Genomic DNA, 26559 nt, shown 5'->3' on the forward strand with positions numbered 1-26559 from the left:
CATGGCTCGGTCGAATTTTAATCGAGTGATATAATGAAATTTCGAGTCGATTATTATCGTGAGATGATGATGATGTTGATTGATGGCTTCAGAGTACTTATAGGTGCTCTATACGGCCAGTGGAACACTATTATCGTGAGAGATATTAATTAAGAACGTAAGTGACAATACATGACGTATATTCTTTTACGTACGTTAACCAAATTTTCATTATTATTAAAAAATACGTTACTTCCTTATGAAAATGTAATGCGCATACATACGTACGTACATACATACAGAAGATACGTATACATGTGTACGTATGTACGTATAGAAACGCGTGCACCCAGGCATGTGTGTGCGTACGTATATATTATATAAAATAAACGTGCACACGTGCAAAAAAAAAGCGTATAAATAAGTCTAACTCGTAACAATCCGATGCAATAACGATTAATGTTTCTATCGCGTTAGTTACCTTATTGACGTTAGCTCGAACATATCGGAATAGTATTCTAGAATCTAGAACTATTCTATCAAGCCATATTAATATAATAGACAATATATCGAGGTTGTTAAGGTGTTCGAATATCATAAATGAATATTTCTACGAATAGCACTGTATTATAATAAATCGAAGAATGTACCGTTGTGAGAAACAGCAATTTTAATTAACAAATATTTTATTTAATTATAAAAAAATATTTGCTGATTGTAGATACTTTGCAATAGATATAAATTAGCATTAACGATAAAAACATTTATGAAAATATTTTTATCAATGGTTATTTTCCTACTTGTAAACGATCAAAATTTTTAACTTGGCTATTTTTGAGCTTTATAATTTTTTATTTTAAAAATTAATTGTTAATAATATTATTATAATTTTCTTTATCTTCGAATTTATTATAGTATCAATCATTTTGTATGAGAATACAAAGAAAAAAAATTCAACGACTTAAATATGTATAACAGAGAACTCGTTATTGAAACATATGTAATTAATACAAGGAAACCCTGTACAAAAAATAATACGTAAGATATTAATATAGATATCATATAACCGATATCGTTTTCTTATAAGAAACTAACACTGCCCAAGTGACAGTAATATCAGCTTTTATATCATTATAAAATAAAACAATTACGCTGTAAGAAAAGTAGTATAATATAATGTGGTACGTTAGGTGTATATTAATCTACTAGCGGAGTACAGCAACGATCCATCAATCCAAATTAACGATTTCACAATACATTCGTGATTCCTAACAACACAAGTAACTAAATAATGAGCGAATTTCTCCGATTAATTTCAATAATAACGTAACGTATTTAAAAGTATACAAAATCGCTACGTAGATGTTATGTAAATTATCCGTTTAAGAGTTTCCGATTGCGGTACAATATAATAACGTAACGCGCGGTTTTTTTTTTTTTTTCAATTTTAATGCACGGAAATATAAATGTAAAATATGTGATATTTAAACGATTAATATTATTAATATTAACACATATGTATGAGTGTTCCTCCGTGTGTACGTATCTATCTACTTTTTTCTTTTTTTTTCTTTTTTTTAATTATAAAACACCAATTGATATTCTGTTGATTACGCTTATTGTAAATATAGACAAAATTAAATATCAATATATAACATCAGTTACACACACATACCTGTAAACACGCAAGAACTTGTTCGTGCGTGTTTGTAGCACATTATTATAGTCATAGTAAAGCAATGGCAATATATCGAATTATTACATAAATATTAAAGTGTTCATGTGTCACTATTTTTTAATTACCAGTAACAGCAATTAAGTAGTGATATTAAATCTTTAGTTACAATTAAAAACGATAATTCAATAATGCGTCTATATAGATGGCTGAGAGATCCAGAGATGATTAATGTAAAATATGTCTGATTTTATATATTCTTATTATTTTATTTTTTCAGTCGATTTGCAACGTAACCTCGATTTGTCGGTGGCGACCCGTAGCGAATTATTATTTAGCTTTGATAAAATCCGCTACGTGCCGCCACCATTTATTATCTCCATGTTACAGACTCCAACCACGTTTCTTCCCGCTTCCGTTTCCGTAAGGTTGTGTAAGTTTCTTTGAAATTTTATTATTTTTACCCCTGCAAAGTTTACTCGATTTGCTAAAATCAAGATACGTAAATTGCAATTTTTTTTTTCCTATTATATCACGAAGTAATCATATTTTTTCAATACTATTACGCAAGCTTTCAGGGGCAATTTTCCTTCACAATTTGCCTAACCTCAATTACTAATATGTTGAGCAGTGTTTTAAAATAATTAATTATTATTACAGAAGCGATTAGATAAACCTGAAAGATGGCCAAGTCTAAGAATCATACGAATCACAACCAGAGTAAGTAACTTTACTGTAAGTTTGTATCAAAAAGTCTAGCTATAATATGTTGCTAAATTGTTAACTTTTCGTTTTTTTTTTTTCCAGATAGAAAAGCCCATCGAAATGGTATTAAAAAGCCTAAGAGATACAGGCATGAAAGCACGCTTGGGGTAAGCTTTGTTAACATTTTATTGCATTCTTAATCATTTCAGTATTTTACTTTCTAGGTTCTTTAACGCGAGAAATGTTACATACATTACTATACAAGATAAAACATTACTTATAATAAATAACACATTCAATTTTTGACGTTTAAAATGAATAAAAGATCTTTGAGACATTTATGTTATAACATGTTATATACAACTGCCTGTGCTTTTCAGATGGACCTCAAGTTTTTAAGGAATCAACGTTTTGCTAAGAAACATAACCTTAAACCAAAGGCCCAGCTGAAGAGGGCAGAACAGCGAAAGGCCCAACGTGAGGTTAAAAAGCAAGAAAAGTAAATTCCGTGCTTATGACTTTATCAAATAAATAACAAAAATACAGTTGTGTCGAAGTCAGTTTTATTCTCGTCTATAGTTTTGTAATTTGTAGCTTGACGCTCTCTGCCTCTCTCTCTCTCTCCCTCTGTATTGCTGATGTGTTGAAAATGAGTTCAGGGAATGAATTTATCTCAAGAGAGACGCAAGGTAGAAATCACGTGCATATAGCATCCGTCTTAGAATACATACAAACGGTAACAACGTTAACACACGATACATGGCGGTACAATTTATATGTGTATACATCTCGATATATTAACGATTACGCGTTTCTCACGATCGACTGGCTGCTCTTAAACGTTAGATCAATAACCGACAAACGATTTAACAGTATTAGTAAAATATGTGTGCGTGTGCGGGGGTGTGTGTGTACTATTGCTTCGTCTTCGCCAAGTGGCTACCTACAGCGTGAATATAATTAGGCCGAACGCGGGATAGGGTTGAGCTTAGAGGAGTTCCGCGCTGCATCTCGCTATCTTACTTTGTTAGCTCGTCGCAGGTTTTCCTAACTTTTATTCTACTTTTTCTGAGCATTCTAAACACGTGTGTTAATTACCTACTCGTAATTCCGTTTAGAGAGATCATAAATTCATTGAAAAATCGTAATTTTTGCCGCGTGAAATTGAAAATGTATAGAAAATTATAATTTTAATCGCTCTAGGGTGTTACGGGTTAATATCATAATCAACGGTCTATACAAGAGCAAACGTGCAATTAACGTGAATAGAAAAATGTGAATACTATCGGAAAAGACGAGTCCTTTCTCCTGGAAGGTCCTTGTCGAAATTTTAGCAAACAAGACCCTCGTCAAATTACGATGTACGCAATATCCGCTTTTAAGTGTATGTACATACATGCCGTACGATTCAAGTGGCGATTAGTTTGCATGTCGCAGCAAATTTACCGTTGACGTATGTACGTAAATCTCGATTATTATTGTCGTTTATTTCAGAAGTGTTCGTCTACCAGATCGCATGATTGCGGACGTTCCTATTTGCAGCTTGGAAAAATCATTCTTATATGACGTCTGATGCTCTTGGTTCTTTCGGGTGACGTGCTCGAGTGACTTCTCATTGCTCCGGTTTCATTGTCGCAGATAAGTGCGATACGACACACGATGCATTATATAATCGATTGCCTCGTAATAGGGAAGCAACTTAGTCTTAATGTCAAAGAAGAATGCATCTCTCGCTGGTGTCGTGAGGATGGGATCGTAGCGGTTGCGTAGACGCTGGTGACGGCGAGTTTGGTCTACCTTCCGTGGCTTGTATGCTCTTCATTAGTTCTCGAAACACCTGTGAATCATAAAAAAAAAAAGGAAATAAATTTGCCAATCCTTTTAATCGATCTTTTTTGGTTTTCTATTAAAAAGCAGGTGCATCGCTAAATGTGAACGGTAATTGAAGCGTGCATAAAAATTCTAAAGGAGTTTAAGTTAATTTTAATACGAATGAGATGCAGATTGGCGGCGGGTGGATTGATAAATAATGTATAACGCGCACCTGTACCACGCGACAGTTAAATCTGGCACTGCACTCGACGTAACCGCATCTCCAATGCTTCCGGACGAGATTCACGATGTCTCTGTACTTGGTCCCGGAAGCAACGGCCTGCGATAATTCATCCTGCTTGTTCCCAACTACCAGAAGGGGTACACCTCTCATATCGCGGGCCTCGTAGATTTGCTCTCGTAACGTCCTAATGTACTGAACACATCAGTCAAAGATAGAATAAAAGAAAAATATTCGGATTATTAAATAATGTTTCAAGCTGGCTCGAACAAGAGTTTTATAACAGTGACGATCTGGGAGCTCGAAAGTGACGGTAGATCTCGGAATCGTTTCGGCTTTATTTCTCATGTCGGAAGAAAACGCCTCAAACTCGCCGTATGTATAAAAAACATTAATTTGGTGCTTCCGCCGAGGACTCCGCGCGAGAAAAGGACAGCGTTCTATTACCGATCGGACCTATTGCTGTCTCACTCTTTTTACGCGGTTGTCTCGCTTCCTCCAAGGCCCAAAATCTCTAACGGCCATCTTTTTTAGTCTAATTGCGGAGCTTCGGGCGTGAGGACGTGTCGGTAATCGCTCCGCAATTACGCGTATTTTCGGTCGCGGATAGGAAAGTATCGCGTACAAAGAAGCGTCGACTTGGTCAAATCGGGTGCGAGCGATCATTTTATGTACTCCTTTGTCATACCACTCATCGTTTTGAGCTTTATTTCGTGCCTCGGAAAAGTGCTTCGGAACGACAAGGTTACGTAGCAGGTGCAGCGCGCGGAGCGTCCGATCTGAATTGCGCTGCGCGTCCGGTATTACCAACCTGCTTCACTCGCCATCTACTGCAGCGGCATTCAGCGAGTTCCGGCGATCGCGATTGTCAAAGCGTGAAATCCTCACCTCGCGCGTCTTCTTCGTCGCGGTCGAGGCTCTCGTCCCGTTTCGAGCAAAGGATTTTTAAGGAACTTGAGGAAGATGAAGTGCGCGGGTACCCGTTTTATTCGTCGCTGGGGCAGATTCGCGACGTCGTTTATTCTACCGACGAAGATGTGACCGTGTGACTCTTGGACCTTACTTTACATCGTGGCCAATTTTTTGTTTCCAAGTCGAGAACGACTGGAGTTGAGGACACGTCGGAAGTAAGCATCGCCACGAATATCGAGAGTACAAATTCGTGCAACAGCTGATCGTTCGTCGCGCTTCTTAATTTAAATCGTAAAAAATCGCCGCGATAATCCTCCGTCATTCTTTCGGTCGTTCGTCTCTCGAGTGATAGTGTCGGTGACAGTGATCGTGATTATAAAAAAAAAGCAGAGCAGGGTCAAGTGATTTAAAGTGCCACAACATGTTTGGATAATCCAGGATATACTGCCACGGGAGGAAGGAAGGAAGGAAGGATGGACGGCAAATAACCTGCTCTAACCAAACAGAAAGCTAGGATACTTCTAAACAAGGTGAGTGCTGAAAAAGATAGATCTCACTCTACAGTCATTAATTACTTATTGTAACATTTTATCTCGCACAATCTTATCAACCGTTAACACCGTGCGCCTTTCATTTTAACTTATTAGTAAAATCGATTTCACGTCAGCTAACTTGAGTTACGTTTTGTACTCGGGAGACCGTCTTTTGTTAGACAAACATTCAGATAATCAAACTTTTATGCCATTAACTTTGATGTGACTCGAAGTCAAAAGTCGTGACGGCTCTTCGGGAGAAAGAAAAAAAAAAAAAAAAAAACTTACGGGAAAAAACTTGACGGAAGAGACTAGCCGCGCAAACCTTGCTTGCCTGTCGTTTCTTCGAGGTAGAAGTTTCGGTCTCGAAGGGCAAGTCGCCCGCTCGCAATTTATTATCTTTCAACATTGAATCTAGAATAGCAAGTACCTGAAATGTGTCCTGATTGCTGAGATCAAACACGAGAACGTAGGCTGTCGCGCTTCGCAGTCCGTAATAACGGAAGTCCGTCCATTCCAAGTGCGAGCTAACCGGGAAATACGGGATGGTAGGCAGATCGGTGATCTTCAATTCGTACAATCGATCGGCCAGCACCACGCTCGGATAAAATGTCTCTCGTCTCTCGGTCGATTTGTATTCCTCGGAGAACTCGCTCCACACGAATTGCTGAGACAAAAGTAAAAATCGCGAAACGAAAGCCATAAACTTGTACAAACGAATTACCGACAAAAATTCCATATAGAATTACAGAGGTAGGCAAATCGAAAACTCGTTTACGAAAGCGAATTCGAGCAGTTTGAATTTGGCCGATCGAAAGAAATATCTAAAAGTGACCCTCCAGCTTCCTTAGGATAGTCACCGTGCCTTTTAATTTCCTCAGAGAGCCGATAATCGTCGCCATCGATAAGCGGAAACTATAATAGGAAATGAACGAAGCGTCCGAGCAACTCGTTTTCGCGATTCGTTTCCTTTTCGATTGTTGTAGGAAAGATTCTCGTCGATTGTACAATACCACTCGCACGTATATAATTATATTTTTCGCGCAGGATATTTACGAGTTACCGCTGTGCCTCCGTATAACAGTCAGATTTATAAAAATCTCATAAATTATTTTAATTTAAATGTCTTTTAAGATAATTAAATCTTTAGAACTTGTCTACAATAATATTCAGCTGCGCAATTTAATATTCCAAGTATTAAGTGAGATATTTGTAGAACAAAGAGCAGTTTCACGCAAAAAGTATATGAAAACGACATCTGACAATCTCGTTGAAAGATACAATCATATTTATCAAATCTTACTCGAATTATACTCGTTTTTCCCACGCCGGGTGCACCCAAAAAGATGACCTTAACGCGATCTAACGTGTCCGCGGGGCTGTCTTCTTCTTTCGAGCTTCCCTCGGCGCCTTCGTAAGTTATTGTATTTCCGCCTCTTCTCTCCAAATAGTCGAGGTCCAGCTCTGTGATAAAAATGACAGGATTGTACACGCAAATAATAAGCGAATAAATAATGCGGTGGGATCAATCAGAAATCAATTTAAAATCATAATTAAATAATTATTACATTAATTCAGAAGATGAAACGTTCTCATAGCAAGACATGTACGTATATTGTAAAACGCGTCTACAAAGATTGGATTTACATAAAAAAAATAAAATAAAATGTTATATGCACATCTGTACGGTTCAACTTATCGGGGCATCACGTGTATACGACAAGCGAATTTCGTTTACCCAAAAGCCGTTTATTCGCGTGTAAAATCGAGCTCGGTGGAAACTCATTTTCTTTCATATGATCCATTAAATTTAATTGTAATTATAGCACTCGCGGCGAATTATCGCGTTATATTTGATATTGCCGCGTTCAGACGACTTACGGGGTCGAAGTTCGCCCATCGACTGACGAGAAGCTGCAGAGCACTGTCTCTTCTCATCGAAGATCAACGACCATATATATGTATACATATACGTGTATGTAATATCGTATATATGAATGTAACTTTGATTTATTAAAATAACGTAGGTTTTTTTTTTTTTTTTTTTTTTTTAATTATTACAGCTCTTATGAATTTAATTATTAAATTGCATCAAACGGAATACAACTTAAATAACATAACTTTTTGAGACTTAATTAATTCAATCAACGTACTACATTATAGAATTTATAAGGCGACTTACATTATTTTAAACCAGGTCAAGGGTTTACAAATTATCACGTTATAGTTTAAAAAAGGTATCTGGCTATTATTGTTACCTCGCCGTTTTTAAATGTCATCGAGACCTTAATTGTACATAGATGGCAAGCCTTTATCCAAGTTTTTAATTAATTTTAGCCCATGTTAATATACGTGCATAATCAAGTAATCGATGCTTTTGTTTGTGAGAGACGCGTTGGTTTAAACTAAACTTTCGGAAAGTTATCATATAATTAATATATATATAATAATGTTGACGTAATATTCAAAGTATTTATATAATTACAAGAAATTTTTAACATAACGTAGTAATAAATAACTACCCGAGTGGTAATTGATTCCCACCGTTATTTAATAATTAGATAGTCAATTCGTAGTTCATCTCGTGGCTGTTGAGTGCTGAGCCTAGAAATTGTAACATACAAAAGCTAGATATCTAAATGTTTTTTGTCGCGTACTAGTCTACTGTTGTGTTGTCGTGTGTTGACATTACGCAACGCTCGACTACCGAATTCACCGGGCTAACCGGTTCCTGCCGTCCACCGCGGTAGGGGTGGGGAGTACGTGCGTGTGTTGACATCTGGCCGGCAGTCTTCTTCGCGTTCCGAGAATCCAAGCTCGCAAGGTGGAGGACGCGCGGGCAGCGGACGGCAAGAACAAGTTTTTGCTCGGCGAATTCGGCAGTCGAGCGAGAGTTGCGTATGGTCAGCTACAAAACAGTAAACAAGTCCGCGGCGAATAAAAGTTTAGATATCTATTTAGAAACACGATCCGCGCTGGAACTGGACAATGACTACTAGACGACGATAAATTTCCACTCGGGTATGATGTAAAAAAGTATTGTAAGAATGTAAATGATAAATAAAAACGAAAAATGTAAGGGCGTTAAAGTAAATGATGAGTTGCAGGATATTAAAAAAAGAAAAAAGAAAAAAGAAAAATTTCGCAAAAATTGGTTATACTTACGATAATGCTTGTGCGGCGGGAGGCTTCGCCTCCTCCAGCCGCTCACAGTTTTTGTACCTATGGTTATCGATGACTCGCAAAAAATTTCTCACAACCTACACCTCAGCAGAATCTCGTTAACTCCAATGCGCTTTCATCGCTTGTGCCTTCTGATTAAAATTAATTAATACGAATTAATGTTTCAATTAATTATATTTCTTTGGCTGACGCTTCGGCTCGCGCGCACCATGCGCATGGCAATATTGTACTTTGATTCTTTCTTTATCTGCCGCACAACGTCTGCCTCTACGTACGCGTCCTGCTTAAATCGTAATGCGAATTGCTATTTTTGATAAAAATGATCTCCTTTTATTCTAGATTTTAGAATTTAAGAGCCAGGGTTGTTCAGTCTCGTTGGTAAAAATGTAAGTAAAAGCGTCTCATTGTCGATCAGGAGGTTCTTGTTGTTTCGCCCGACTAAACACGGAGCAGTTTTCATCTTAATTTTTAGTTTCCCTGGAGACGTCTGTTGTAGCCTGTTACTTTATAGACAGGCGTATAGTATATTATATAACGCGTTGTACCTCACGTACACGCCATGTATTCTGCAATGTATCACCCTGAGCTATTTTTTATGTATCACCAGGTTGGGGGGCGATTGAAACTGGCATAAGCTGCAGCTTGACAAGCTGCATTTTCACTGATACTTGAGATTAGATAAAAATTTATTATCGTAATATTGATTCGCCTCGCTGCGAATAGGCATAGCGATCGTTTTAACGTGTCGAAGATCGAGATTTGATCTCGTCCGGCGATTTTGATTGTTAACAATTATTCTAAATTATACTTGGTTGCTGACTAACAATGGATCATTTCCGCATTTCGCGATTCGATTTCGATCAATTTTTTCCTTTCGGATTTGTTCAAGTTGCGCACGCCTAGGTTGCCTAGATCCAATCCATTTGGTGCATCAAATCGCGGATTCAAACGCATGCGTTTCGGAGAGCAAACAGCATCGTGGGACATAGTCACTTTCTTTTGATATTTAGTCGAGTTTACGCCGCGATAACGAGACAAACAGGGGGGTCGAGTGGAGACGACCGACAGTCGTGACGTGTCAGACTGCGGCTAGCGCGCCAATATTGCTTTGCATTTATTGCTCCGAGGAGAAATGAGTTCACAGGGTGGGAACTACAGTCACCGTAGATATCCGTCAATAAAGTTTCGCAGGCTCGGTTTCGAAACCACTCAATTTCGACGAGGTGGCCAACGGGGGCTCTCGCCTCGAGCACAGTCATTGCATTATCTGCGACAACGAGACGCAATCACAGAATCCTGCTTAGACCGCGGGGATTTTTTTCTCGGTCACCGAGGACCGACACTCGATTGACAATTATGTAATCGTGACGGACCGACACCACGCGCTTCGCAGGCGTGTCACTGTCACGAAACGACGGTAACGCGAGTATTCTCGTTTCACGCAGCATCGCACGGGAGCAACGCACGAGGTAGAGGCGTCTCGGGCGGCAGCACGGCATAGTTCATCCCCCGGACGATCGAAACTACCCCTAGAAATGCACAGAGATGCTCGCGATTTGCGCCTGCGTGCGAACCTGCCGCGCCAATTTCTCACTTGACTTATTAAACGCTTGTTTTTACGAGCTCTTAATGACGTGTTCATTACGTCTAGGTACGGATGATTTAAAATAGTTTAGCACAGGCCCCTCATCTATTACACCTGTTAAACCGAGTAACAATACCTACACGTCAAGCAACCTGTACGCGCGATATAGGTACGGTATAATATAATATAATATAATATCCTTGCCTCACGTCAATATTTTATTTATTATTAACTCTGGGAATACCATGAGAAGAAGCGCACGACTAGACGCATCTCGATTTATTTCGTACGTCAGAGATATATTTATCTAGATATATTTTATATTAAATTATTTATTAGTCGGGGAATGAGCAGGAAATTGAAAGATAGAGCGCAAACAAATATTATCTTGAATTTTACAAGTATACTCCTTTGAATAAGTAAAAACGACGAGGCATCATTCTTTTTCATCTCTATACAAGATTATTTGTGCCAACTAGCACTCGTACATATTACTTGCGCGATTCACTCGTAAATTACATTTAATAGAAAATTGCTATTTCCTACACGTTAAAAGAATCGTGTATTCTTCGAAAACAGCAAATGAATCAAGTAAGGGAGAAACTCGGCTCGTGCTAATTAATTACATTTCGTAAAGCAAGGCAACTTTTATTTTTATTAACGGCTACACTGTATAATGCGCGTGCTTTGACGCATTTTATTTTCCATATGATTCGGAATTTATATTGTAATTTTGTATGTAAAGAATAATTTTTTGGCGGAATAATTATTTTACGAGAATGCGGCAGTTCGCTAGATTTTTGACGGAATTAAACGCGAAAAATTTCAAACCCTTTTGCAACATGCTGGAATTTATATGAACGTTTAAATCAAGATTTTATTAAATATAAATATAGTACAGTTTTACATAGAGAAAAAAAAACTATTTGACAATACCGTGATCTCATTAATTAAAATTTCATCATAATAATTTACACATACGTTAATTATATTATATTAATGTAAAAGTACCTATATCGAGCGGATATCGCTAAAGACCCTTGCACGCTTTACTTAAATACTTGTTATAATCTTTTACACTTTTACAGTTTAACGCAAAATTAAAAATATTTCGCGCTATTTCGTAATACGATATCTGCCTCGATAAGAGATTTATATTTATATAATAACGGTCAAAATAAGCAGTCATGCACGGTGCAAATATTCTCCTCTTAGACATCTTTTAAGTGACGAAATATTATCTTACTAAAGACACCGAGAGATGTTACGAAATATAAAAAAAACGAGGTACATTAGAGGTATACGTTTGTCCATATTTCACGGTTACGTATACAGAAGAAAATATCGTATGTATATCTCTCTTATTCGCTATACTTATTAAATCCAAATACGATTCGATTGCATCATACAATATGTATCGTATGTACCATATAATTGACGTATTTCAATTGCATCATCGCTTCACTTTCGATAAAGCAATGGGTTAACATTTTTTTTTTTTTTTTTTTTTTTTTATTCAAACGCAACATTCCTTTATTTATCATAGATTTATAAATTACTCTATTGAATGCTATTTGCAGATTAATAAAATTTAACGTTTTATAAGAAGTAAAGATTTCTCATTGCAAAGCTAGGTGACAATAAATAGATAAATAAATTGTATTACGTGTTACAAATACATTTTCCATGTAGTGTAAAACAAAATGTTATCATTAATAAGTGACAGAGGCCAAAAAAAGAAATAGAAAAAGTAGAAAGGGAGAAAAGGTATTATACTTGAACGTTGTAGGATTTATAAAATAAACTTAATACCTACTCGTTGGGATTAATAATAGCGCGATAAAATTAAATAACATTTAAATGGCGATACCGTCACGCAATTTAACGTAATTAATAAAAAGTTTACGTGAAAAGCATTCGTGACAACGTTGTAAAAACTATCGTGCAAAAGAACAAAGCGTGCCTGCTTTACCAAATTCAACGTTACAATTCGGCGATACTGTTTCACTGAAAAACAATTGTTATACAAATATATATTACGTCTTATATTTACATGCTTCGGGCGTATTTGGGGAAACGTTATTAACGTTGATCGGCGTTAACGCAGTTATGATTATCGTACGTCTAAGAAATGACGAAGATGGAATAAAGATACGTACGCTCCCCAAACACGCCCTTTGTGATAAAATACTTGGTTAATGTACATACGTCGTTTATATCCTTCGTCATATACAATTTTAAAAATATATAGGACGTCCAAAAATTTAGCCACGTGACAATTTTCTTGGACAGCTTTAAATAAAGACGATAAGCTTTACCCGTTAATTTATGCTCATTATCGATAATTGGTAATAGCCCCCTCGTCGTAATACCCCCCTCGAATGACATTAGCGTAATTTTCCCCGTTAAGCGTTACAACTTATATAATTAATGTGCATAGAAATGAATCGCGATAAGTGTTTTGTATTGCCGTTATCCTTTACTGTCGGCTATATGCATAATAAACGTGAAGAGAAAAATCATACGGAAAGTTGCCCACTAAAATTTACATTAACGAAAGTACTAATTTCACCGACTGATTGTTACTTAAGATAATAATGAAGAGAAAAACGATATATTTATGTCTTATCACTGATCGATTTCTCAAGTAATAGTAAAAATAATTTCCATCATTTTTATCACTTAAATTCAATTCTGGACGATGTAATATCTCGTGATTTTTCAATCTCGTGATGACCAATATTTTGTTACGCGTCCATAAAGACGTGGGATTCTCTGCGCGAGGATTTTTACGATACAAATGCTCCGTTTGGTCCCTTGTAAACACGTTAAAAAATATAATCTTGCACAGTCGTGTGCAACGCGACAGACTGCATTCGCATCTGGAATGCACAGAGCCTAGAATTCATCTCAGTTGCACCAATACCATAAAGTAAGTCACCACGGCTCCCAGAACCTACGGACGTTTTGAAAAAAAAAAAAAAAGTGTTAATTATAGGTATTATTTTATAATTATTAAGTTATTGAATGAAACCCTCTTTATTTCGTTACAATCGTAATAAAACGCGACAAGTCGAAACTCTGCGGATGTACATCGAGATAAAGTTAATCTTACCGAAGCGAAAAGATCCAAGGACACTGTGAAAAATTTCGCTCCCGATATTGACATAGCTTTCTGACACTGTTGACACACGATCTGCACAAATGTTTTAGCTTCTTCCGACCCATCGTACCAATGACAAGAATAAGCCGCTTCCATCACTGACGTGCTCTGAAAAGCGAGATAGAACTTTCGTTATAATAAATTGCCGAAAATTATATTAAGAAACGCAGTCTTTTAGATTTTATTTTGATTTTTTTTTACAATTGATAAGAAAAATTATTTCAAGCTAAAGTTTCGTAAATTTACGAGTTTTCCGCAAACTTTATATATATATATATATATATATATATATATATATATCCTCACCTCTTCGATCAGTCGATTTCCGAATATGCAAAACAAAAAGACTTGACCGAACGTGTAGAGCACGTAGCCAATCGTGGAGGCCGCATATACGTTTATACCGTTCACCTGTAGCATTAAAACTCGAACATATTAGTATGAATTCTTAATTCTTAAATAATGTTCGAGTTAATCCATCGACTTCGCATTACTTGCTTTATTAATTTATGCGATCGATAGGTTATTTCACTTGGAACCTTGGAGCCCGGCAACTCACTTACCTTCGTCGCTTGATAGGCGAGCAGCGTCAAAGTGATGGTTGTCGTCAGCATGTGGAGTAAAAGCGCAAAACCGTACGCATCTCCAACCGCGGTGACCAATCTATATGAAGAGAGAGGGTTATTATTAATACCGTCGATCGCTAAAGAGACGACCCGAACGCGACTGTCTACCAGTGACTTACGTCGCATATTAAACGTGCCGTTTACAAGGGACCATGAAAAATATATGTATTTCGTAATACGTTCTTTCGTCCATAGGTACGTCACCCTTGATTTTCATACTAAACTAAGTGATTCGAAGTAAGTTGAATAACGGCAGACGAATATTCCACCTTCGTTTTACCGCGTATATCTTATATTTCTTCGACAAGTCGTCGAGTTAACATTGTTGCCAGTAAATGAATGATCGATACATTGAAACGCCTTGCGGAAAATGCAAAAAGTCTCTATACAGCTGTCACGTCAGTTGTTCCTGTTAGAAAATATTAGATTTTTAAGATGCATGAGAATATTAAACGTTATTTCGAAATAAGGCTGTATAGAAAAATCCTGAAATTTTTGCAATCCTCTATCGAATGTCTAACGCGATATAGAGTTTACTATGTGGAAATACTTTATCCGCTTAGACTACTTACGCGTAGGACATGACCTCCAGTTGCGGTCAATATCTTTTATTTTCAATATCACGTAGGTGATAATACGAACTTGTATCGTTTCAAAGTAGTGATTATTATAATGATTTTTTAATCAATTGCCAGATCTTTTAGACTAATCGTAATTTTTTGACGATTGATGAAAAAATTTTAAATTAAAGTAAAGAGAAGGATTCCAGAAAAAGAAAACTACGAGCTTATTTTTTTATAATAGCGTCATATTATGTTGAAATTACTCGAAAATAGATTCTAAATTTTAATACTTGTTAAAAAAAAAAAAAATAATAATAATAATAATGATAATACTTGATAATATAATAATAACGTTAAAAAAAATTATTGTACAATGGAACCTTCTTGATTAATTGATTAGTAAAATCGGTTGTCGGCGCATGAACGAACTACTTAATAACACGAGTCGGAAATATGTGTCTTCGGGGCACGCGGGGTGGTCGAAAATCTGTCATCACTTGGGTGGCGGGTGAACCACGTGTGCTCACGTTACGTGCACGTGAATTGTTGAAGCGAACACCCGTCCTCCCTCGAATCGTGTAGTCTGCACAACACACGACCCCCGTTGCGGTCAATATCGCGCTTTCTTAGAATAAATACTTGACCACCGTGGGAACACGCGCATCCCGTGCTAGTCGACGAGTGGCTTCGGCACCCCCCGCGAACCTACAGGAACACGATATCCGTTCGCACTGTGCTCGCGAAAAAAAAAAAAAAAAATTGTCTTTTCTCGAGGAAGCAATCGATTTCGCTGCCGCTGATCGTATTCCGCGTATTGAAATTCTAAAATACGATACACGTTACAAACATTTTATAGCAGAATCATGTTAGTCATCTAGGTAGGAATGAACAATAAAATTAGAATTTTTCTATTAATTTTTTTAGCTTCAAAAACTTGTCAAAATAACGTCAGATAATATTAATTTTTTTTTCAATTAATGACAGAGTTGTTTTAGTCAATTTCCAACTTACATAGCAATCTTTCAACGATTAATTTCAGTGCATTTTTGCTACGCAGATTTTAATTAATCTTTGGCAAAGTTTAATACTCGTGGGACTTGTAAGTATATACTTGAACGTGTAATGCAGCATTGATTGCTGATGATATTCGCGCTTACCATCGTATTAACAAACGATACAAAATTATTAACACAAATATATACATATATGTATATTGCGTCATATACTTGTTAAAATTTATTCATAATGTAGAAACGCGCTTTTGTATCAGTCATAGTGTCAGATTAATGTTAATCCGATATAAAATTATGTTTGTTTTAGTATTATATAAATATTAAATAATCGATATATGTTTGTTGGGAGGAATAGGAATAGTATTTAATTAAAATGTATTTGCGCGCACTCTAAAATATTTACGAACGTAATGTTTAACTACAAGTTCGTCAGGTGCGCCTTTATAATAATTAAGGGAGTAGTTAGCGCGTCTTTCTAAAAATGTCAATATGATGCCGACTATATACTAAATACTTTACACACCGTAGGTGTGTTATTATTCTAGGTTACTAGATCACACAAGATGCGGATAACTTTCAAAGAAATGATCCGTCCGTCGTTTGCTTGCCGCGTGGGACTTGTATGAATTAAGTATACGTCTTGAATGGAATAAGTAGAGCACGGTGGGGGCGGATTTGCATCTCTCATAGTATTGAAACGATAAATTTTTTATCTCACGGTCTTGGGGTTTTATCTTTTTGCATCGGGCAACAAGAAGCTACTCCGACTGGCATCGCGATTCGATAAAATTTGCGCAAGCTACGTCGATATAATGAAATCGACTTACCTGACGATATGCTTGTGTCTCTCTACCCAGTATTTGATAGCGCTCCTAACGAGCATCTCTTGCTTCTTTGTTAATCCGTTTGGTCCTACGCCACCGTTAAAAGTCATGCCGGCAGTCGGCCGAAAAGTCGCCGTAAAGTCTTGTCGATTGCTGTATATGTTACGAAGATCGAGATCCAGCATATTGTCGTTTTGAGGCGGTGGTGGGGGCGGCTGATTATTCTCCGATTGCTGTTCGCGAAGATGATCCGCGCTCCCAGCCTGCACGGTGCAGAAAATATTTCTATCAGTTGACATTTAAAATTAGATAAAAATAAATTTTTATCTCGTAAGAGTTTAATTTAAAGGATAAAGAAGCAGAAGAAAATAATGCGAAATAATACATTACGTTTAGAATAAAAATTAAAAAATTGAATACGGCACATACGTATGTATATGCAAAAGTTTAAGTTAAAGTTCGACTGACCTTAAAGAGCTCACTGCTGTTAGGAACCACTGTGTCTAAAGTTGCGCTCAACTCCATTAAAGGTTTCATGATCTGTTTCAAATGCTGCAATTGTTCGCAAGCAAACAACAGCCACGAGCAGAAAAGAACGTCCAACGAATTTGCGTTAATGAGCATAAATAGCACCCAGTAGAATTGATATATAAGTATCAGAACGTGCGTCACTCCTTTCCCGGCGTCGAATGGATAAAACGAACGGACCAACAATTGCGGCAACTGTGCATTATGAGAAAAATCAAAATTTCTTTTTTGTATACGGATGAAAAGTAAAAACCGGGGACGTAATTCCGCAACGTAAAGTGCACGGCGATCGATATCTACATACGTCATAAATTAAAAAATGCAAATTTAAGAAGAGAAATATGTAAAAATACTTGCGTTACATTAATTTTTTACTTCTATTGTAATTTAAATTATAACTGTATCAATATATTAAGTAGCTTAAAGAGAAAAAGTGATATATTTAAAAGTAGATTTAATTTTAATTAATATTTTAGACGATGAGCGAAAATGAGTTTTATACGTCCGAATTGTTACCTCGATAATTGTCGTTTCGTTTGTAACTGGATCCACGAGTTTTCTAATTGGATGCTCGAAGAAAGTGAGAATAGTCCAAGCTACCGCGGCGAGTACCGTGGTGGCACCGACCAAGAAAAGCAGTAGCCTCATCTTCTTCAGAGCAATTGCGTGGTATCTGGCATTGCTCTCGGCGAAGAGTGGATGAGAATTCGGATTGTTCCATATCGCCCACGTTCTGTAAAAGTACTTGCTCCTGACGGCGAAATAAACAATCTTGACGATGCTGTGCGTGAAGAAGAGGAGGGTGATCGTGTTCGCCGTGAGATCGTCAACGTCGGCGCTCTCGATAATCAGGTTCACCGCACACAGGCCAAATTGCAACAGCAGGAGAAATAAATTCACCTGAAATGATATAAGATAGCTTTTGCCGCGTGCCTGTGCAATCTAAAGGATCTCCACAAAAACTCGGACATTTATGATAATTGTTAAATTTATAAGCTAAAAAATATCTTTGATTCGACTGATAGATTCGTTAAAGATGATATGAATTTTTTCTCTACATGCAGAAATTCGTAATTACTTACGCAGCAAAACACTTTATGCAGATATTTGGACGAACTGTCGTCGTAATAGTTGAATACAAAGTGCCCAAACATCTTCATGACCCTTATGTTGGGCATGAGATCGGCCACGAGGCCCTGTTGCTTCATCTTCATCATCTGCGGGCAAATAGCGATACGAACCAATCGTCAATTTATCAACTCAATTATTAAACACTCTATTGCGGTGCGGAATTGCCATTAAAATTCGTAAAAAGCTTTACAACTCGTGGTTATTATAATTCACGCACTATACTCCATACAATCCGCCTTGTAAAGTTATATATAATTTATATAAACGAAGCACATATTTATGTGCTTCCTTTTATTATATTTACAAATTAAATTTTTTTTTTTTTTTTTTTTTTTTTTACTCGGAAAGCACCTGTTTTGGAGTAAGAGCAGAGTCCTACCTTGGTCACTTAAACTGTTTAAAATCACTGACGTCCAAGAGTGAAGAACTTTAAAAACTCGGCCGATTTATGACGCGGCTTTTAGCGCCTCGCGATTACGTTGGAGCAATCGTGCCAAATATATCAGAAGAACGAAGAAAAGCAAACTAACTAGCCGGCCTGCCATCAGTCGTTGTTTTGCGGCTCGTTTTGCAACTCGTTGTAAACTGTCCCGACTCTTTTTAGCCGAGGCGCAGGTACCCTCTTACTTCTGCCTTCTTGTTCCAACCCCTGGTTATGGTCAGGTCATACCGCCACCACTACCTTGCGCCACTAAGAAATCCCTTCCAGTGGGGTAGGTACCCAACGTGGACCAATCGGGGCCTTGTAACCAGGCGCAGATCGCTTCGTCGCTGTGCACGACGCCATGTCGTTTCTTACATTTTCCCCGAGTCATAGGAGGGGGAGAGGGGGGGTCTATAATCCTCTTAATAATTCAGTACTCCACCGCCGTGCTTCGCGCAGTTTTCAACGTAAAGAAAGTTTCTCAACGAAGAAAATAATCTAAAGTCCCAAGATGCCTAGAGCAAGGGTTAGCAAGCAACAGAAGCGAAGCTTCCGCTTGGTTTGGTCCGTGGAATAGCAATTTTTAGAATTTTATTTAAAATTTCTTTACATATAAGCAGCGGCAACTCTTATTACGCATCTTCCGTCGATTTTAAGAATTAATAGCTGAGAAAACGGTAGCATCTTTTAGAAAGTCTATGGAATTTATCTATTTTCTCTCGTGGAGAATATCGCGGCTGATCCCTTTTCGTAGGTACACGGAATTTATAATAAATAAAAAAATGTACTCTAAACTCCTGCGAATAAGTCAGCATACTATCATCACGTACGTAGAACAGGATCGATGAAAATAAATGATTTGTACGTAAACTATAATACCGGCGCATACGAAACGAATGACGTAAAACAAATAGTATAAATCGGATCGCCAACCAAGTTTTACCGTCGAGAGTGACCTATGTAAGTTTCAACGGTTAAATATGTCACGTATCGACTTAAAACAGGGGCCGCAACGTAACGTTGCGAGCATGGATCGCATACATAGTAACGATCCTTTATTATTTAGGGCGATAATCCTTCCTGCGATCGGTACGATAGTCGGCTAATGATATCCACGTACGTGACTTAAATTAAGTCAAAATTGGGTCAACATTCAAAGCTATTCTCTTTTTTTTATTTGTCATATAACAGATATTTTAACCCGTTGCTTAATTAACGCGCGAAGACTGTTTTCTATTCAAGCTCGTCAGTAAAAGATGACGAAATAATCAGTACGTATTTTAAAAAGTAAGTTGAGGCAATGCAATTGTATATTAAATTAAAAAAAAAAAAAAAAAAAAAACAGCAATTAATAATATGGTAGTCTTATTGATGCTGATATTGCAGAATATAAATTCTGACAAAGAGAAGACGATACCATTTTTTGGCCTTGTTACAGTAGTCGGTGTCGATCCTCGTCAAGGCTGCAATTGTGTCTTAAAACATGATTAATAATTAATTTCATACTTAATCTCTATACAACATTTTATATATATATATATATTTTTTTTTTTTTCTTTTTCCATTTATTTCTTATAGACGCGAGAAAATAAAAATTAATCATTTGATATCTTTCTTTTAAGCCTTCCATTATAAGAGACGATATTTGACAATTAACGTGTTTGACAAAAAGTCACAACAGATAATGATAATTATCACAAGTATATCTTGACGAATAAATTACATTGATACATGCGAAATTCTGATTGTCGGTAAAACCATTTAATTTTCTCTGATAAAAGTATAAACTCTGTATTAATCAAGTGACGCTATAGTAGAAATTTAACCCAAAGGAAGTTGTGATAGACTGTAATCTATTAATTTTATTCAATTCAAGGATTGGCCTGTTGGTGCATTTTTGCGGGGGCAAGTATATTTACCGTGTGCGTAAACACGTCTCGCTCGGATCCAGCCACAATTACAAAATCGCGCGCGATTGCAACCGGTAATTTCATACATTCGCAAATTCCTTCGGTTATGACGGTCGCCGCTCGCGTAATCGGTGCCTCGGTGTGCAACAACGTATCCGCGAAAGAAAGTAAGACGAGGGCACAGAGCGCGGTTCGGGCCGCGATTAGTCAGCCCGCGATTCTATAGCTACACTCGGAAGTAAAGAATCGAGCGCGAACGCGTCATTATCACCGTTATCTTTGTCTTTGTCGGCGTGCGAAAATTACGCCGCGAGTTAATCTTTGTTATGTCGATAATAAACTCTTGCATTACTAATTATTCGCGGGAAAACTTGCGATTCTATATGCGTTAGCAATTATCGTTACGATACAGCCCTAGGTTATTTTTCCGAGAAAAAACCAAAGCTACGTTAGCGATGGTAAATGCAAGTTTAACAATAAGTTGAATTTCCGTAATTAAATGCACTTGCTTTGATCTACACGAACGCGCAGCGTTGAAAAGCTGTGCGAATCTATATTAAAAATTATAAAAAATGTTTTGCGTATTTGATATATAGGTGGATTGATTCCGAGAAGAAAGTTTCGTATTTTTGTTGCTTATCAGAGCAGGAAAGATGATGCATTGCGCACCAAAGCGAGTTGCCAGGCGCGCTCACCGGCCGAGGATTTTCGCGTTATATAAGCGTTACAATTTCATGAGTTTCTAAAATCATGGAATTATATTAAAGTTAGTTATCTCAGTTTCTCTCGGTAAGCGATTGCTAATTTATTGTAATTGCGTAAAATGCATAAGTAAACCCACAGGAGAGTGCTAAAGAATAGGGCATTTCTAGAGCAGCGAAAGTCATTTTGATTTTTCGTTAAAAGTACCTACAATATATTAAAATATTTAATTTTAATAAAAGCTTAACTTTATTTTACCTGTTGAATAAAGTTTCTAAACACGTTAGGAACGTTAGATCAATTGCTCAAGAAGCAACGAAGGTTGAAATTATTTTATTCCCTTCTACTTTTTTTTTTTTTTTTTTTTTTTTTTTTACTAACGATATTAATTCTCTGCTCTTCGTCGAAATATATTATTAAGCACACAAATAAAATTCCACTAATACGCGTATTTATTATCATCGACTCGTCGTTAGTCGAGAAAAAAAAAAAAATGTTACGATTTATGCATATTAAAAAGCCGCTTTTGTGTTGGTTTAATTAACGTTTTAGCGTCTTGAGTAAGTTTTTTCTAGCGTCTTAAGGCTGCTTACGTAAAAAGTATCGACAACTCTGAGTAAAGTATTCAACGTATATATAAATTGATTATGCACTATTAATATACGATAAAAAAGATAGTGAACTTGATTATTATCTGCTATTAAAAGAAATGTTTTATAACACAATTGGAAGATAGTTAGCAATAATTTTTTCTTTTTTTTTTATCAAGGTAGAATTAAACTCTTTGCGGTAAATGTTTTACATACATTGTAAAAAATGTCAAAAAATTCAGACAAACTATAACCAAAGAAATCTTAAAAATCAGACAGCAATAATGTCTGAATTTTCAAATTTGTTTAACAGGGTTAATATTTATCCAAGTTTATCAAAACTAGCTTTATTTTCACATCAGGCGTAACTGCAATTATTTTAATTTTATTAACATTTGACGCTCATGGTGCATCTTTTACCTTTCTTTATTAAATGCCTTCGTTTCTATACAACTTATTATTAGTACATTCTAAAAGTAATTGAAATAATCTTATTCGATTGCCTTTCACAAGTCAATGAAATTTCTGCCAAAAATTGTCGATTAGTCAGACATTTTTCTTCTATGTACTATATCCGAAAGCAAAGTAAGAGTGGGGCATCCCTCCGATATAAAGGAGAACCGGTCCATACACGAGGTAATTCCCACTCCGTTGTTCATTTACCGTCTCTCGAGTTTGCCACTTCGCTCATTTCTCTTTCTGCAACAATCTGAAAGTCATCGTTGCCGCGATCGTTTGCACGTCGAGTGTTTGCCTGTGTGCCTGCGAAACGTGCCGAACATCAGTCAAAGTAAGTTCGAATCTCCTTTAAAACGTGTCACATATGAAAATCATTTATCCTGAAGAATTTCTTGCGAAACGCTTAGGTCAACCACTTTTTATAACGTGACTAATTTTATTTCTTAATTTTTTTTTTTTATTTGTTTTTAAATTTTTTTCCCAGAGACATAGTTTACATACGTTAATTTTATTTTTGATAGATAGATAGATAGATAGATGGATATTAGGTAACCATTAAAATATTTGAATATTTATCAAGTTAGCCATGTACCACGACATTTTTATAATGGTTGAAACAGGTTTAGGTATACCAAATTATGTATAATTTAATTTTTTTAATTAAAAATATGCCATTACTTAAATATATAAATCTTAAATTTAATTTTTAAATTAAAAAACTCCGCTGCTGTAATAGAAAGTAAGCGCTTTTCATATTTAGTTTAATGGTTTCATTCACCTATATCACCTATATCTGTCAACCAATTTCAATTTTTGTCAAGGACATTATCTAATTTTTTTTTTTTTTTTCTTGTAAGAAGATGATAGACTTGGAAAGTGTACGATAAAAAGACGTAACTTTAATTTTTGCTGTTGAATTAAATTTTTCGTTCTAATTGAAAGTCAAAGACTTTTCTTTTTATTTCTTTACTTTTCTATTTTTTAATAAATTGACATTTTTATCAAGTAAATTTCAAAGTTTCCTTCTTATTGTATTTAAATCGTGTTCTTAATGCATAGCGATATAATATTACGAATATTGTTCTCGTTACTCTTTTAAGTACTTGTCGACAGTAGTTGCGCTCGTCACTTTTCCCGCGCTTAACAAGAAGATAATCGCGATAACAACGATCGAGGGTGCTTCTAATTAAAAAAAAAAAAAAAAAATATCAGAAGCAGGTATTGACGATGATATAATTTGTTATTTTTTACTCGACCATTTTTTCAGCTTTGAATTTTTTTTCAATTTATTTTCGAGCTCTACATAATTACTTTTAATCGCAAGGAGATTATATCTCACAGTCTTCTTATGTAAATCCTTATCTAAATTACAATGATATGATCTTGTAAAATTTTTCACAACTAAATGAATTAGAAAAAAAAAGGAAAAAAAAAAAGAATTTCCAAACAATACTTTTCCCATTCCCGTAACGAGTGGAGGTAAAGATTAAGAAACGTTCTCCACTTCTTCATACGAAGCCGCGACGAGTTAGAGAAAGTTCATATTGAGCAAGCCGCTTTGGTCAGCATTAATTCCTGACAGAAAAACGATGGGTATCTTAACCGGTTGTGCAATCCCTGTTGTGCATATTACACGCGTACACGTGCAACCGAAAAGAAGTCATATAAACATTATACACGGCCAGGACGGTGTTCTATTTATTTTACAAATAATTTACTTTTACGCTTTCCAATAAAAAGAAAAGAAATATATTCCTATTAATTAATTTTTTAATCGGGACCTTTACAGATGTTGCTGATACAACCTACGGAAGAAATGTCCAAGCAGATACAAATAGAGTTGAACGAAAATCCAGCAACGCGCGATAAGGATCTCGAAATTATTAAAGAATGGCTCGCAAAGCAGCCCCATTTGCCTAAATTCAACGGTACATACGTTTCTTTTTTTTAATATTATACATGTTATACATGTTATACATATACATATATTTACAAAAAGATAGATAGCACCCGCGTATAAAAATATGGAAAAAACATTTGTTGCCATCAGTGTAATATAATATAATTTAAACTTTTTTCAGATGATCAAAGAATAATGACGTTTCTGCGCGGATGCAAATTTTCTTTAGAGAAATGCAAACGGAAGCTGGACATGTACTTTACGATGCGCGCGGTGGTTCCCGAATTTTTCTCCAACCGCGATATCACGAGGCCGGCGCTACAGGAAATAACAAAGCTCGTGTAAGGATAGTTTAAGATTTGGATTTTTATTCCAAGATTTCCATTACGCGAACGTTAACTCTTGATCTTTTTCCCGCAGACATTTACCTCCTTTGCCGGGCTTGACGAAGAAAGGATGTCGAGTAATCATTATGCGAGGAATCGACAAGGATTGTCCGACTCCCAACATACCGGAAACTATGAAGGTATAAATTAAATGTACATTACTCGTAATTTAAACTCGACTTAATTTTATTCCGTGCTTTTAAATAAAGGTAATTTTTGGTACAATAAAATTATTTGTTAAAGATAGTATTCATGATCGGCGACGTTCGTCTGAAGGAGGAAGAACACGGCGTAGCCGGTGACGTTTACATCCTCGACGCTTCCGTCGCGACGCCGACTCATTTCGCTAAATTTACCCCAGCAGTGGTGAAGAAGTTTTTGGTCTGCGCAATGGAGGCGTATCCTGTGAAGCTGAAGGAAGTGCACGTGATAAATATCAGTCCGCTCGTTGACACGATTCTTAACTTCGTCAAGCCGTTTTTAAAAGAGAAGATACGCAATCGCATCTTTATGCACAGCGACATCAAAACGCTCTACGATTACGTACCCCGTGAGATATTGCCAGCCGAATACGGCGGCGACGCTGGACCTATCCAGAATATACACGGCATGACATTTTGTTATAATTTTCACGACAAATAGATAACGTTGCAAATTAAATAGTTTCAAAATGTTACGACAGTTTCTCTAATCAATATTAATTTCTTTTTTATCTTTTAGACATGTGGATGAAAAAGTTGGAGGAATACGGACCATGGTTTGCAGAGCAGGAAGCTATGAAGACTAACGAGGCTTTGCGACCAGGTAAACCAAAGACGCAAGACGATCTGTTTGGTCTCGATGGATCCTTCCGGCAGCTGACGATCGATTAAATCGTGTTTAATGTGTCCCAGAAGTATGTCGCCGCCAACGGCGATCGTTAACTGGGTTAATAACCTGGCGCATAAATTTCAACGTTGATCATAAACTTCGTCCGATGAAAATTTCGACGAATGCAGCTCGAACGAAGCATTCTCGAAAATAACGTGACCAAATTTATCGTGGAACATATTAAAAAAAAATAATATAATCTTGCTAAAAAGCTTGCCAGAAAAATGGAGCTCGTTATAAATGGCTCAATATAAATAGTATTTTTCATTTTGTATTATATTTTTAAAACAACGGGTTATTTATTTCTGTCATCTTTTTGGGATATATGTTACGTAATTCATTGTGATTAATTTTATTTTATACATTTCAGAAGTAATTTTATACAGTAAAATGATAATTACTACTATATATGTAATAATATTAATAGTACAAAATTATCAAGATTCTACCTTCTCAAATTAAACAATAATTAAACTTGGAAACTTTATTACTCAACTTGACATTTCACAAGGGTCAATGTTTTATGTAAAAATCGTGTATCATAATGTGTATCAAGTATAAAATACATATGTACGTCATAATATGCGTAATAATGGAAATCGCATTAGTATGTACTAAGAAATATCGTTTCATTGTAAGTAAATGCAATTTAAAAAATACGATAATAGGTAGCTGTTAATATTTTTATTTAAATCGCTGTCCATTTCGTTTGACACGCGTACAAAAATGTCACGATTGCATTTGTATTCAACGATTTGCACTGTTGAAAATTTCAGATATTTTTTTATCGATATCTTAATTCGAAACTCTAAGTAAAATATTTTAATTAAAAAACTAAATGTGTA

At 36.2% G+C, this 26559-nt stretch overlaps 4 protein-coding genes across 7 annotated transcripts; 2 read left to right on the forward strand and 2 right to left on the reverse strand.

The window, feature by feature from the left end:
- The first annotated feature begins 17 nt into the window (after window positions 1-17).
- On the forward strand, window positions 18-2904 carry Rpl29 (ribosomal protein L29). Of its 2 annotated transcripts, XM_070673656.1 has the most exons (5): window positions 18-157; window positions 2045-2087; window positions 2315-2374; window positions 2462-2526; window positions 2740-2904. In XM_070673656.1, exons 3-5 carry the CDS (start codon window positions 2338-2340, stop codon window positions 2860-2862), a joined length of 225 nt encoding a protein of 74 aa, XP_070529757.1. In that variant the 5' UTR covers window positions 18-157; window positions 2045-2087; window positions 2315-2337; the 3' UTR covers window positions 2863-2904. The 2 variants fall into 2 exon arrangements, with proteins under 2 accessions (XP_070529757.1, XP_070529683.1); XM_070673582.1 differs by lacking the exon at window positions 18-157 and having other exon boundaries at window positions 1968-2087.
- Window position 2905: 1 nt separating this feature from the next.
- On the reverse strand, window positions 2906-11969 carry LOC139112375 (ras-like protein family member 10B). Of its 2 annotated transcripts, XM_070673478.1 has the most exons (5): window positions 7596-11969; window positions 7161-7321; window positions 6288-6524; window positions 4404-4607; window positions 2906-4196 (listed from the first exon to the last, which is right to left on the reverse strand). In XM_070673478.1, exons 1-5 carry the CDS (start codon window positions 7660-7662, stop codon window positions 4071-4073), a joined length of 795 nt encoding a protein of 264 aa, XP_070529579.1. In that variant the 5' UTR covers window positions 7663-11969; the 3' UTR covers window positions 2906-4070. The 2 variants fall into 2 exon arrangements, with proteins under 2 accessions (XP_070529579.1, XP_070529494.1); XM_070673393.1 differs by having other exon boundaries at window positions 6288-7321; window positions 9023-11969.
- LOC139112257 (alpha-tocopherol transfer protein-like) lies at window positions 4712-26373 on the forward strand. 2 transcript variants are annotated; one of them, XM_070673300.1, is made up of 6 exons: window positions 4712-5854; window positions 24348-24486; window positions 24640-24799; window positions 24879-24984; window positions 25088-25451; window positions 25565-26373. In XM_070673300.1, the coding sequence occupies exons 2-6, from the start codon at window positions 24348-24350 to the stop codon at window positions 25714-25716; spliced, it is 921 nt and encodes a 306-aa protein (XP_070529401.1). In that variant the 5' UTR covers window positions 4712-5854; the 3' UTR covers window positions 25717-26373. The 2 variants fall into 2 exon arrangements, with proteins under 2 accessions (XP_070529401.1, XP_070529320.1); XM_070673219.1 differs by lacking the exon at window positions 4712-5854 and adding an exon at window positions 22413-22889.
- Window positions 12115-20072, reverse strand: Orco (odorant receptor co-receptor). Its single transcript, XM_070672812.1, has 9 exons — window positions 18853-20072; window positions 18425-18559; window positions 17859-18242; window positions 17283-17537; window positions 16818-17077; window positions 14352-14451; window positions 14095-14199; window positions 13741-13896; window positions 12115-13581 (listed from the first exon to the last, which is right to left on the reverse strand). Exons 2-9 carry the CDS (start codon window positions 18557-18559, stop codon window positions 13531-13533), a joined length of 1446 nt encoding a protein of 481 aa, XP_070528913.1. The 5' UTR covers window positions 18853-20072; the 3' UTR covers window positions 12115-13530.
- Window positions 26374-26559: the final 186 nt, after the last annotated feature.

The sequence above is a fragment of the Cardiocondyla obscurior genome, linkage group LG01 (assembly GCF_019399895.1).
Source record: "Cardiocondyla obscurior isolate alpha-2009 linkage group LG01, Cobs3.1, whole genome shotgun sequence".
NCBI lineage: Eukaryota > Metazoa > Arthropoda > Insecta > Hymenoptera > Formicidae > Cardiocondyla > Cardiocondyla obscurior.

Bases quoted from the DNA above. Each gene is read 5' to 3' on its own strand.
- Rpl29 (XM_070673656.1), top strand. From the start codon at position 2,338: ATGGCCAAGTCTAAGAATCATACGAATCACAACCAGA. The intron at 2,375-2,461 runs GTAAGTAACTTT...TTTTTTTTCCAG, and splicing joins TCATACGAATCACAACCAGA to ATAGAAAAGCCCATCGAAAT. The intron at 2,527-2,739 runs GTAAGCTTTGTT...TGTGCTTTTCAG, and splicing joins GGCATGAAAGCACGCTTGGG to ATGGACCTCAAGTTTTTAAG.
- LOC139112375 (XM_070673478.1), bottom strand. From the start codon at position 7,662: ATGGATCATATGAAAGAAAATGAGTTTCCACCGAGCTCGATTTTACAC. The intron at 7,322-7,595 runs GTAAACGAAATT...TTTTTATCACAG, and splicing joins CGCGAATAAACGGCTTTTGG to AGCTGGACCTCGACTATTTG. The intron at 4,197-4,403 runs GTGCGCGTTATA...TATGATTCACAG, and splicing joins TTAACTGTCGCGTGGTACAG to GTGTTTCGAGAACTAATGAA.
- Orco (XM_070672812.1), bottom strand. From the start codon at position 18,559: ATGATGAAGATGAAGCAACAGGGCCTCGTGGCCGATCTCATGCCCAAC. The intron at 14,452-16,817 runs GTAAGTCGATTT...CTCTTCATATAG, and splicing joins AGACACAAGCATATCGTCAG to ATTGGTCACCGCGGTTGGAG. The intron at 13,582-13,740 runs GTAAGATTAACT...AAACGTCCGTAG, and splicing joins CCTTGGATCTTTTCGCTTCG to GTTCTGGGAGCCGTGGTGAC.
- LOC139112257 (XM_070673300.1), top strand. From the start codon at position 24,348: ATGTTGCTGATACAACCTACGGAAGAAATGTCCAAGCAGATACAAATA. The intron at 24,985-25,087 runs GTATAAATTAAA...TATTTGTTAAAG, and splicing joins ACATACCGGAAACTATGAAG to ATAGTATTCATGATCGGCGA. The intron at 25,452-25,564 runs GCATGACATTTT...TTTATCTTTTAG, and splicing joins ACCTATCCAGAATATACACG to ACATGTGGATGAAAAAGTTG.